This window comes from Pygoscelis adeliae, unplaced genomic scaffold (assembly GCF_000699105.1).
Source record: "Pygoscelis adeliae isolate BGI_AS28 unplaced genomic scaffold, ASM69910v1 Scaffold255, whole genome shotgun sequence".
Classification (NCBI taxonomy): domain Eukaryota; kingdom Metazoa; phylum Chordata; class Aves; order Sphenisciformes; family Spheniscidae; genus Pygoscelis; species Pygoscelis adeliae.
Window position 1 is genome coordinate 283,726 of NW_008824872.1, and position 13,871 is coordinate 297,596.

The window sequence follows — 13,871 nt, forward strand, 5'->3', positions numbered from 1 at the left end:
TGGTCTCTTCTCCCAAGTAACTGGCGAAAGGACGAGAGGAAATGGCCTCAAGTTGCACCAGGGGAGGTTTAGATTGGACGTGAGGAAAAATTTCTTTACTGAAAGAGTGGTTAAACATTGGAGCAGGCTGCCCAGGGAAGGGGTTGAGTCACCATCCCTGGAGGTATTTAAAAGACGGGTAGATGAGGCGCTTAGGGACATGGTTTAGTGGGCATGGTGGTGTTGGGTCGACGGTTGGACTTGATGATCTTAGAGGTCTCTTCCAACCTTAATGATTCTATGATTCTATGATCTTCCGCATACCTTTACAGTCAGCACCTCCAGACACCCACATACTTCTTCCTTAGCAGCTGCCATCTTTTGGCAACATCTTCACATCTGTCATCTCCCCAGAGATGCTGTGTAACTTCAGATTGAAGTGACTGTTTATCCCACCTTTCAGGTGGTCCTCTCAACAGGCTAGGCACTCAGAGGGATCCTCTCAATCAGCATACCTTTACAGTCAGCACCTCCAGACACCCACATACTTCTTCCTTAGCAGCTGCCATCTTTTGGCAACATCTTCACATCTGTCATCTCCCCAGAGATGCTGTGTAACTTCAGATTGAAGTGACTGTTTATCCCACCTTTCAGGTGGTCCTCTCAACAGGCTAGGCACTCAGAGGGATCCTCTCAATCAGACCTGGGACAGGGAATTCTTTCTGGTGGCCTTTCCACCTGAAAGATGCAAATCTTCACTCTGCTGCTGATTTATCTGCTCACTGCCCTGGAGAACATGGTCATAATTTCCACCAGTGAGTTTGACCACCAGTTCCACACTTCAAAGTACTTCTTCCTCAGCCACTTGCCCTTCTTAGGTACTCTGTTCACCTTGATTTCCCCTAAAATCTTTGTCAGCCTTATCTTGGAAATAAAGGCTTTTCCAGTGGCTACCTGTGAATCCCAGCCTTCTTCTCCATCTTCCTGGACATCCATCAGTTGCCTTCATCCAAGCTGAATTGATGTTAGTGGTCACTTGCAACCTGTTGCACTATACTGTAACTCTGAATGGTTGATCATGCTCCATGTTCATCCTTAGCAGGTGAATGATGGCATCTCTACCCACACTTGGTGCTACCATCATACAAACCAAGCTACCCTTCTGTGCCCACAAAACTGGACATTTCTTCTGAAACATTACTTTTGCAGATATCAGCCCGTATATGCATCAGTTGCCTTGTGTTGCAACTAAGTATATGTGTATAAACGTCAAAGAATTGTGCGCGTGTGTGTGTGTATGTATATATATATGAAGGAATTAGTCACCACTGTCATGGGAATGTTCAGATGACTGAAAAATTAGACCAGTTTCAAACTTTAAAACAGAACTTCACTAGGTTGACATTCATTAATAATACACATCGCCAGTGGTTAGTTTTGAATCATTATCATTCATTATCACTGTCTGTTCAAGTCTTAACAATGTTATTCTGTGCCTGTTAGTGTGTGACACAACCAAAGCTACTCCCTGGAATTCTGCAAAGTTACTGCTGCTTTGATGACACTGGTCATACCCTTCCCCAGACACCCCCATCCACCGTCTGAGGAGAAAGTCCTGGAAGAAGCTTTGAGGAGGACATTTTTTTTCCCAAAAGACAGGCTTTTGATCCAATCTATATATTTTTTAAAAAGGAAGGTAGGAAGAAGCCCATGAATTGTATATTTTCTATTTCCAAGGACATTTGATTAATTTTTCCTGTAGATAAGTTTAGATTTGCTCCTTTTCAACCTTTCCCAAAGATATTTCTACTCTTGATATTTTTCTCTGTATATCTAGTTTTAAATAAAATGGCAAGACATTTCTTCTAAGTGTCATGTTAGTTCTTATTTCTTTCTTTCTTTTCAGGGTTAATTTTTCTGAGGGGAAAACTAGGAACAGTTTATTAACTCTCCTCCCACCTCAGTATGTTTGTGGAGCTAGTGAAGAACTGGTACAGAAATGGAATTCTGTTGTGTTTCAGACAGAAATATCTGAATTACTCATTACATCTTCTGCAAAATCAAGATTCAGAAATCCTTAAAATGATCCCAGTAATTTATACATGGACTTTACCCCCGCAAACTAGGACTGCAGTTCCAATGGCTAGACTCACAGTATACCAACGTGACAGACATAATAATAGTCCTGAATCTTCTCCCATTTCTGTGGAGAAATGTGTTCAGACAAACAGTTAATGCCCTTTACTATATTTCTAGCCTTTCTGTGATCAGGGGACACATCTGTGATGGGCAAAGCTGTGCCCACTCACGCTTGTTCAGAGGCATTGCCTATGGTGATACCCACCAAGATGCAACATCCCAAGTTGGGTCTTGCGGTTGGCAAGCAACATAAATAGGTTCAAGTTTGTGCTTGATCCATGTGACAAAATTACACAAAAGAGCAGCTGGGTTCAATAACAGGACTTCCGTTCCGAACCTACTACTTTGTACAGGGATGGCCTGATTTACCTCCTCCCCTACCTACTATTGTAACAGTATCCGCTTGGCCACCCTACTTGCACATTTTACAACAACCATGAAACCTCCATGCCTCCCTCAGTAAGATTGGGTCCCTGCTAGAGCAGTAGCAATAGGAAGACTGGTGAGTTTTTAAATCTACATTATAAGGTCTCCATTAAGCAAGTCCAGTCTTACTGAAAATCCCTTTTGTTGTCTTCACTAATACTGTCAGCTAAGATCCTCCAAAGATCATCTTTGATTTCACCCAGTCCTGTAGGTTCAGGAGCACATATACTGTTATGTTTTACAAAACTCTGAAAATGCTCTCTTTAAAGTAGTAATCAGTTAAATGAAATCCCATTGCAGGTATTATGCTGAAGTCTAGAACAGAGACACACTTTGTAAATCTACTAACATTTCTAGTTTCTCTCGTGGGAAAAAATAAATAAATAAACAACTAACTAACTAACTAACTAATTCCCACCACACCCAAGCTTTACCTAGCAAGAGTTAAAGGGAAAAAGGGAATGTCTGGTTTTGTGGTTTTCTTAACTGTAGTGATGTGGAGATGTGACACACTCTTAGACTGATTTGCAGTTACTCTATGACCTAAAAGTGTGTTCACGGAGACACTAGCTAATGACTGAGCTCATGTTTTCAAGTGTTTGCTAAAATCCTGTCCTGCATCTGTCACCAAAACAGCTTCAAGTTTGTTTTTTTTTCTTCTTTCACTAGACACACTAAATGTTTCACTTCCGTGCAAGAAAAATAGTTTTGAAGAACAACTGGAGAAACTTTTCAAGCTTACTAGTTCCAGACCATTCAATTAACACACTTTCCTAACTTTTCCTAAGCCTGGCAACTCTAAAGAGAAATGATGGTCCCACAGTAATTAAAACTTTTGTAGTTTTCATAATTAGCATCAGGGAAGAAGCACATGATACGTTGAAAGGATCCACTTTTATTTTGCTTTTTGACTTACATGATTATGAAAGGCTTAAAATGACAAATGTATTTTTACATAGCCATTTTGAGAAACCAGAAAAGGAAGCTGTCTTTTGGGCAAAGGCTGAAGGGTTATTTTCCTGAGTAAAACTAAATAAATAACAAAATACCTGATTTTATTATAATATAACATTTTCTTTTTATTCTTAAAATAAAATAGTCTTTTCAATTCAGACTCAAAAATGAAGGTGCTATAAACAATACTTGCAATTAACAGGGTCTGCCATAGGGGTCAAGCAAAACAGTGAGGCTAGGAAAGAAAATTCATCTGGAAAGAGCTGGTTGTAAGAAAATCAATATGATCTTCATGCCCAGAATCTTCTTAGACAAGCCCAACCAGGTATGGCCTCTGCTGCAGGTGACAATTGTAAAGAACAAACAGGAACTTGAAAAGCACAAAGTTTTCTTTTTCTGAACTCTGGTTTCAGATTTTAAAGGTGGCCACCCTGAAAATCTTCCTAACAGCTTCAGAATTGCAAGGTGTTCCAAAACAAGTTTGGAGTTTTTCATTTTCTTGTATGTTTAAAGTTCAAGGGTTTTCCCACTAGAATAAGTTGAATATATCTCCACCCAAGGCCCCCAAAAGTACAAATACCATCTTAACCGCTAGACTCTCAGTGCTCTTCCAGAAGATAGGCATTGACAGATTTTTAGAGGCTCTTCATTAATTAGTATTCAAAGTCCATACTTCCCACAGAAGGCAAAACTGTAACACAACACAACCATTACAAGGCAAGGGCTCAGGCAGTAAGCAAATACATATACCTTAAACTATCCCACCACCCATCAGGATCCCTGACAGAATAACAATGGTTCTGTTTCTCCTAACTGAAAGAAAAATTCCACTAGCACAGAAACAGAATAAACAGAGCTTGTAAACTAAAGTTTGCAAATTCACAGCACTGACCACTCTAGATCAAATAAAAACTTCCTTCTTCTGTAACCTCACCCAGTGTACATTCCTATGGCAAGTTCAATTTGCTGCAGTCCATCTTCATACACCAATGTGGTCTTTCTCCTCTTACTCTTGCCCTCCTAAATCACTCTTGTATTTCCAGTATGGTGTATATCGGATGCCTGGTTCTCTTTTCAGAACCAGCTGCTACATTGCTAAAGTGTACTGGAGACTCATCTTCCACCAGGTTTTGTCATGTAGGCAAAAAGTGAGTGAGGGACAACAGATCAGAGACAATAACAAAGTTTCTGACATTCACTGCACAGATGCATACTTGGAATATTTATACATCTTCAGCCTTTAAGGTGGTTCCCTGCAAAGGTTCTTTACTTTTCACTTCTCATCAGACTTAGAATTGTTTGTAAGAACTGCACATGGAGAAATATTTTTGCAAGGCTTCTTGAACCTGCCTGTTCCTCAGACTGAAGATGAATGGATCGAGCAGAGGAGATACCACCGTGTTGAGAATAGCTATCCCTTTGCTGATGTCAAGCCCACCCATGTGTTTAGGTTTAGCATACATGAAAATGCAACTCCCATAAGAGACAAAGACAACAATAAGGTGAGATGCACAAGTGGAAAGGCTTTCTGCTTCCCTGAAGCAGATGAAATGTGCAATATAGTGGAAATTATATTGGCATAAGACAGGACTGTGATAACAAGAGTGCCCAGGAGAGAAAAAACAGCTATTGAGAAGTTAGCGAGATCTAGAACAGGTGTTTCTGTGCAGGAAAGTTTTACCGAAGGTGCACTGTCACAGAAGAAATGTTTTGGTTACAAAAGGGTAACTGGAAGACAAGATGGGCCAATGAGAAGTGCAAAACTCAGCCCCCATGAACCAAGCACTAAGAAGTTACAAAGCCCATTGCTCATTATGGTGGAGTAAGACAAGGGGTAGCAGATGGCTACATACCTGTCAAATGACATTGCTGCCAAGAGAAGAAACTCTGTCATGCCAAAGATGAAATATAAAAAAAATTGAACAAAGCAACCAGTCACAGAAATTGTGTTTTCTCCTGATGCTAGGTTGAACAAGACCTTAGGAATGACAGAGGAAGTGAAACCAATTTCCAAGAGTGAGAAGTTCGAAATAAAGTAGCCCACGGTCCACGATGCTGATGGTGACAATCACTAAGTTTCCAATTATAATTGAGATGCAGATGATAAGGAGAACCACAAAGATAAAGATCTGCAACTTCCTGCCAGCTGTGAAACCCACAAGGATGAAATTCTTGAGCATGGTTCGGTTTTCCATTGCAACATTTACTTAGGTGTCTCGTGTTGTGAATAACTGGGGGGGAGAGGAGAGGGAGGATTCAATGCTGTATTTTAAATTTAAATGTATATGAAACATGAATCAGCAGAGAATTGAAAGGGAAATGACTCTCTTAACATGAAAGCATGCTATCAATAAACTACTGTTTTCTTTTCCATCAGTACTAGCTTTTTGTTTATTTCTGATTTCAAAATACGGAAAATAATACAGCTGCTGTAGTTCATAATACCACTGTACAGCCAAATCCAACGTTCAAAAAGAAAGCTGAAAGGATTAAAATAAGATTTCAAAAGAAAAACATGTCACCGAAGTCAGTTTTTACTAATCTCTTCCAATTTCTTTCCAATCTAAGAAAACCATGACAAAGTTTAAGGGACAAGAAGAGATCCTATTTTTATTGAGGCTTCTACACTCCGTGATGTATTTGAAACTAGAGGTGTTGCAAGAATATAAATCCACTTTCCTAGGAGTCTGTTTTCAAAATTTTTCACATGAATAGTAAGTGAGTTACCTTTGTAACAAGATGAAAGTCAGGGTTTAAGACTAAGATGTTTCACACTCCTGCCATTCTAACGCAGTAGCTAAGGCTGAGCTCTGTCTCTCTTCTCCAGGCATATTCTCCAACACCAAATGATGAAGGCTTTTAAGTAACTGACAAAGAATAAGGGAGAGGGAAGATATCTACCCCGGGACAGCACGGAGTCTTGTAGGAAGGAGAAGCCTTCTTGCAACAAACTTTATTGATAATGATGACTCACTTTATTACATTGACTGAGCGAACAATAAACAATGTGGAGCTTGCTCCCCAGATTGATCTTTTGTCAAGTTCAGTCTCACTGTAAAACCTAAAACTTTTCAGGCAACCATAGCTCTTTCAAATGTCCAAGAACTACCTCCTCCTCTGTCCTGTTCTCTGTAAAATGTCTTTATAATCTTCACCATCTGTATTTTAATTGTTCTCCTTCTCTCTGTTAAACCAGTTCCACAGAACATCATAAAAGACAATGCCAGACAAGGTAATAATCCTAGTGTTGCCCATTAAGTGTTCAGTGAAAGCAGTTGCCTGATTCTTCATAAACTTCGGTTTCTTCACTGCAAATCACAGGAGCAGATTATGTCAGTGACACCATCTGTTATTACCATCTAATAGGTAGACTTCTAGGAGACCAGAAACCTGTCTGCATGTAGCAGTTCACAAGTAATGGAGCACCTCCAGGTGGCAACTCAGCCCAGATAGTTTAGACACCTGCATTAGGAAGTTGCACCATTCTCAGCAGGTGCTGATTGATTGTATATATTGATAGTAAAGTAGCTTACATCTAATTTACAGATTTCTGCAAACAAACCAAATCACTTTCCTGGATTATACAGACAGTTCTGTGGAGGCTGGTTAGGCACAAGTGACAATGCAACTCATTCTTCAATTCAGCTGACATACACATAACTCAAGGCCTCTGGGCTCATTTCTTCCTTTGGATATCAACGAGCAGCAGCATTGGAGTGACTGCTGTATTCGTACACGCCTCACCTACTTCCCTTGGTGCACGATGATAGAGGAGCTGTGGCATTAGACCCATATGTACTTCTGTCACGAGGCCTCCTCTAAAAGAAAGGTTAGGCATTAGTTCCCCAGAAGCTCCAGGTGAGATGGTGGCTATGTGATGCTAATTCAAATGAGTTGCACACTGATCTGGTTAGTACCTTGAGCCCAGGTCTATGGCATCAAAGCCAGATTTTTTTCATATAGAATGAGGGCAAAATAAGAACTTTTGTGCAAAGCTTTTTAGGCTGGAAACAAAAGTTTCTTCTTAAAAGAATTCATAAAGGAGTTAGGTCCTTGTGGTCCAGATCTACAGAAGTGTATTAGAAACCTGCAGCCCTCTGATTTCAAATGCCTTTGTTAGTCTGAATCACTAAGCTGTTGGCATATTGAGACCAAACAACAACTGTTTGTACTTTTCTATTAAAGGAAAAAGTTTGTCTGTTGCCATATATTTAGACTGTGAATGTTTTGTGGCAATCAACTAAAAATGGGTTTGTTCTATATATATGCAGTGCCAAGCCCAATGAGATCCTAACTCCAAAGTTACTATTGATCATTAGTAGTATAATAGTATAGTATAAGTGTATAGTGTAAGAGATTGACAGTTTACCATGAATCATTTACTTTTAAGAAAGCAAACTCCAACATTTACAAGTGGACAAGTTTTGCATCCAATTGCAGTTACACTGGTGTACGTGTCCAACTGATTTAAGCTTTTATTTGTCTAAATCTCTAACTAGTCATAGATAAACAGTAACAATAATGATCTGGTAGATTTTTTTCCTGTCTTACAAGAAGCAAACCAAAGCAAATATTGCTGTTCCACAAATACATTTGAAGTTTTAAGAATTCCCATGCCTGGGAATAACACCAAGACCTCAAAAATAATAAAACAGAGCTACCAGACCCACCCTCAGAGAGCTAGATGCCCAATGTTTACTGAACTCCTGTAAAGAGGTGCAAATCCTTTCCTGCCTAGAAAGGAAGGAACATAGTTGAAAACAATGTCTTACAGCTGATTGCCATTCCATTCAAATAAACATTTGGACTCTCCTATTGTTCTCAAACTTTTCTGCAAGAACTTTCCTACTTTGTGTAAATTGGTAAACATTCAGAGACATGGGAGGAGTGGGGAGACCAGTACAACCTAGTGTAAATTTTCCTGAGATGCAGAACAGCAAGGTTCATGCTATCCCTCATCTCATATGAATGCCACAATGATTGCTCCGTTAGTTATTCCATGGTATGTAACATGACTACAATTCTTTGTGGGCAGGACCTTCATTGTCCTGAAAGCACGATGCTGCAGTGCATGCAAACTGATTTTGGGTAGTTTATGTACTGAAAAAATTGATGAGTAACATTAGACTGGCTGACTAAGGAATGGCTGTCCAGAAAATTATGTGGGAGTCCTAGTGGACAATAAGTTGATGAAGAGTCAGCACTGTGCGTTTGCATTGATGAAGGCTGGCAACCCACCAGGCTGCATTAGCCAGAGTGCATCCAGCGGGTAAATGGAAATTGTTGTTCCCCTCTAATTGGCAGTAGTGGGGCCAGAAACGGGAGAACAATGTTTGGTTTGCCCTCACACTGCTAAGTACAAGATTAATGTGGAGGAAATGGAAGAAATATCAGAAGAGACCATGAAAAAGTTAGGGTGCTGGAAGACTGAGCATATGAGGAGAGAGACCGTGAGAACTGCATCTGCTTTGACTATGTTGTGAATAGTTGCGAGATAAATGGCTGGATTAATCAAGCATACGTCAAGCATACAAGGCCTAAACTAATGAGCACATCATGAGATGGATAAGAACTAGCAGAAACCAGACAAGGACAACCGGAACTGTAATGAAGGGTGGTGATGAGCCAATTTGTGACTATGTAAGGAAAAGTTCACCTCCTGCAGAGACCACCAGAGACCACTAGAAACCACCCAAGACCCCTGTAGAAGCTCCTAAAGGACTCAAAATGCACGCGTGAAAGACTATGCAGATATTATAATTAGTTCTAGGAACTGTAATGAGTAAGTATGATTATTCCAAGAAATGTGATGCATATGTATATCGAAGAACCATATAAGGGATGGTTGATGCAATGTACGGTGTCCATGCTAGGCGGAGAGATCCCCCATGCACCCAGCGCCAAATAAAGTAATGCCTGCTCTTTAATATACCCAGTGTTAAGGAGTTTCATTCCTGATTTTTGGTGACAACTAGAAAAGAGAAGGCAAAAGCGGGGCGGGGGGGGGTGGGGGTGGGGGTGGCAGTTCCTGGTATCTAGCATCAGTCTTCAACTCTCTAAGGGAGGTTGTAGAGAAGATGGAGTCACACTTTTTCTCAGAGGTGCACCTTGAAAGATGAAGAGGCAGTCTGGTAAAATTGCATCGTGGGAAATTCTAACTAGGTAGGAGAAAAGGAAATTCCTTTGAGCATTGTTAAGACCAGACCTGGAACCCACGGAGGTTGTGGGATCTCCATCCTCTGACATGGTCACAAATAGTAGGCAAGACCCTAAGTAATATGACCTAATTTTGAAGTTAGATTAATTGGAGCAAAGGGCTGGACAAGTCCTCCAAAAGTTCCTTCCAAACTAAGTTATGACAGTTTTTAGATTCCAGGTACAAGCTTCTACCCCATATTAATGAGATAGTGGAAATCATCCTGTCAATAAAATCTATATTTAGAAGGAAAGAGACATTGTGTTAGAAGTCCCCTCTCCCAGAGTTCAATTAATGATACCTACCAGGAGTAAGAAAACATTTGCATTGAAATACATTTTTCTGTTTCATTATTAAGACCCTCTTGCCAAGCTGAAGTCACAGATGTCTGCCAAGCTGATGTTTAACCAGAGCTCTGTGGTGACTGAATTCATACTTCTGGGTTTTCCCGTGGTCTGGGAACTGGTTGTCCTCTTCTTCATTGTGTTTCTCATAATCTATATACTGACAGTCTCTGAGAAGGTGACCATCATCTCAGACACACTGGCTGATTGTCGACTCCACAGCCCCATGTATTTCTTCCTTTGCAATCTCTCTTTCCCGGATATCATGGTGGCAACACCCATTGTTCCAAAAATGATGAAAGATCTTGTCTCTTTGGAAAAGACTGTCTCTGTACCTGGATGTATCTCACAATGCTATTTCTACTTCTTTTTTGGCACGACCAAAGTCATTCTCTTGGCTGTCATGTTACTTGATCACTATGTGGCCATCTGCATCCCACTCAGATACTCCACCATCATGAGCACCCAGATGTCCTTCCAACTAGGGTTGGCTTCTTGGGCTGGGGGCTTCTTCTCTGGCCTCTCTCCTATGATCTCCTGGTTCCCCTTCTGTGGGCCAAATGTTATTGATCACTTTTTTTGTGACATTGAGCCATTGATCAAGCTCTCTTGTGCAGATACCCATCTCCTGAAGCTGGTGAAGTTTGTATTGTCCACTGTGGTGCTCCTGTGCTCTCTGCTATTTACCATTCTCTCATATCTGCACATCATTGTACAGATTCTCCATATCCCCTCATCTTCAGGATGGAAAAAGGCCTTCTCCACTTGTGCCTCCCACATCACTGTGGCTTCCATATTCTATGGCAGTGCCATCTTCATGTACATAGCGCCAAACAAAGAGTTTTCCTTCAACCTCAAGAAGGCAGTCACCCTGCAGACGGTTGTTTTCACTCACTTGCTTAATCCTTGCATCTACACTTTGAGGAACCAGAAGGTCAGGGATGGTCTGAGGGACACTGCCTCCCACATCCTAAGTGGTACAAAGGCTTTCAGAGTGAACTGTAAATTGAGTAGACAATAAGGGCATTCTCAAGATCTCTACATTCCTGACCTTCTACATAAACTGCAGCTCATCTCAGACAGGCTCTTTAAGGAAGTTTGGAAGAAGCAGCATTCCTGTGTGCATGATTTTTCTCCCCATGTTCCATTCTTATAGGAAATTCCTTGCGGTGAATAAAAAAAATGTCTAAACTTGGATATTGTGCGTATTGCACACAGGATACTTCGTACATGCAAAAGACACTGTAAAAAATTAGATCTGTTCAATTAAAATAGAACTGTTTAGTATTATACATGATTCTGCTATTGAAAAATATATTCACGTAAGAGTCCTAGAAGACTTCTTTTACCTAGAAACAATCAAGTGGTAAAGTTTACAGTTATTACCGTAAAAAATTCCCAATCCAGTCTTCAGTAACTCTTCTTTCAGTGAGAAGCTCATTATACCAGCTGCTTTCAGTGTCCATGGATAAACGTTCTTTTAAAAGAAAAAGGACAAAAAAGACTGAGTATTTGTAGATGGAGTGCTAGATGATGTTCAAAGTGGTATAAAAGTACCACAGAACTAAAAATAGTATTCGAATGCAATCTGAGAAGAGAAGGGACAGGCAGAAATGTGCAGGAGATGACCCAACACTGCCTTGGCTCCACACTGAGACTTGTAGTACCCCTTGGTCCCCTTCTCAAGTGCCAAAAAGAGCAGGCAACAAAGTTGATTTTCATATACTGTACACCATTGCTGGGATGAAGAGACATCCTCGCCAGGGGCTAGCTGGCTACACAGATCAGCAGTTTAGAAATCTGGTATTTTGCAATGTCTATAAACTGTTCTCAGGGCATGTGACAGTTAATTTTTCTGGGTTATAGAAAGGCTGGCCATAGATAAACAGATGTTTACAACTCCAGGAGAGCAGATGAGTTCTTACAAGAAATAGAGAGAAGCAGGAGAGATGAAGGACAAGAAAAAAGATAAATAACTATATGTAAAGAAGTATTCAAAGAAGATAGAAACAGGCCAAGTCATAAAGATACAAGGAATGGGTCTATTCACTCAATATATGTAAGTCACCATAACTTGCAGAATTAAGAGCAGATTTGGTTTCAGTTAAAACTCTGCATCTTGTAGGTCCAAATTAAAAAAACATATATAAAAATAAAATGTCAGCTTTACTCACTACCTCTAAACTGATCATGTTCCTTCTCTGATACAAATTTTATGACAATTAATATACAAAATAAGAAATATAGGAGTTAATATTTTACTTTTGCCTAATGACCACTAAGGAGGGCACCTCAAATATTGCTGCAATAAGGAAAGGACTGGAAAGAAATCAAGACAACTAACTGATTGAATTGCTCATCATACTTGGAGAGGTGAGTGGAAAGCAGACCCTTATTGCTTGAGGGTATTTAACAGGAACCAATGATGGCTATGCAAAATAATACATATTTCTTGAGAACAACAGATATGTGGCCATCTGTAGGCCACTACACTATGTAAGCACAACAAACATGGAAGTAAGTGCTCTGCTTATCTTGTCTTGGCCAGGGCATTTCCTCCTTATTTTTGGCCCAGGGACTGTACTTCTCCAGATGTCCTTCTGCGGCCCAGATGCCATTAACTTTTTCTAGCCATTAACCAATGGTGATAACTCGCTCTACTCAGACTTCCCTGCAGGGACACAGAGCTCCTGAAATACCTGAGTTTCTTGACAGCTGTGGTTTTTTCTCCTCGATACACTCACCATCGCTTTTGTGTCTTATATTAACATCACCATTACTGTAACATATTCGGCTTCAGGAAAGGCAAAACGCCTTCTGCACCTGCACCTCTCAGCTCACTGTGATCTCCATCTCCTGTGACAACTGCCTCTTCATGTGACCTAAACCCACCCACAGCAGAAGAGTACCTCAGCTGAGCAGTCTCTGTTTACAACACTGGTTTTTGTCTCCTGTTCAACCATTTCATCTACAGCATTAAGAACAGGCTCAGGATACCCAGATGTTGCTGGATGGAACAGAGGGAAAATGGCTGCTTAAAGAAGCATTTGACCCAGAGTTGAACCTTATACAGGAAAGTGAAAAGTTCAGAGACGAAAATCTTTTTTATATGTTCAGCCTTAAATTACCACGTTAAAGCCTTTTCATCCCACTTTCTCCCAAGACTCCCTCCTCTTCTCATGAATTGCTCTGATAAGAAGACATCTGTTTCCTTATCAAGTGCCCCAACGCCAATCCCTTGAAGGACTGGAGAGATGATAGAAGCGAGCAGGAACACCAGCACGATATCCCTCTACCACCTGTGCAGCCTGTGCCACCAGTGACACCACAAGCGCAGACACCAGCCATGTGCTTCCTCCTGCCCTATCAGCTACTCAGGCTCCAGTGACCTGACAAGCACTGACTCAAGCCATGTGTTTTAGGGTGTTATTGCTTTGGATTATTTTCTTTGGTTTTCTGTAGCATGATCTGCAAACTGTAGTTTTAAAGACAGTATTTACTAGTAGTCTGGCTCCTGTTCATCACCTCTTGTTATGAAAGGATTGTAATAATGTTTGTTGAAAATAAATTTACTGGTGATCCAAATACATAAAGTCCAAAAGTGCTGGTGATCCAAACACAAATAAAGTTGTCATTGTAACTGAGAACTAGACACAAGTGCTGACACTTGTCATCTGCAATAAGAAGTTATATTCAAATTAAAATAAGAGATACCAGAGTGACTCAGCATGACCAAGTCCATCGATTAGGAAATGCAAAGACAATAAACAGGCTTTAAAGCAGAAAGTTGTATGTTACCAGTCCAAAGGGATTGGTCTCTTGTTGGAGCAAAC

At 40.5% G+C, this 13,871-nt stretch overlaps 2 protein-coding genes across 2 annotated transcripts; one reads left to right on the forward strand and one right to left on the reverse strand.

Moving 5' to 3' along the window:
• Positions 1 to 4,787: 4,787 nt before the first annotated feature.
• Positions 4,788 to 5,693, reverse strand: LOC103917388 (olfactory receptor 6C65-like). Its single transcript, XM_009324514.1, is given in 3 exon segments — positions 4,788 to 5,017; positions 5,020 to 5,553; positions 5,597 to 5,693. Coding segments are annotated over 3 exon segments (861 nt in total).
• Positions 5,694 to 10,093: 4,400 nt separating this feature from the next.
• LOC103917389 (olfactory receptor 6M1-like) lies at positions 10,094 to 11,059 on the forward strand. Its single transcript, XM_009324516.1, has one exon. The coding sequence runs from the start codon at positions 10,094 to 10,096 to the stop codon at positions 11,057 to 11,059; it is 966 nt and encodes a 321-aa protein (XP_009322791.1).
• Positions 11,060 to 13,871: the final 2,812 nt, after the last annotated feature.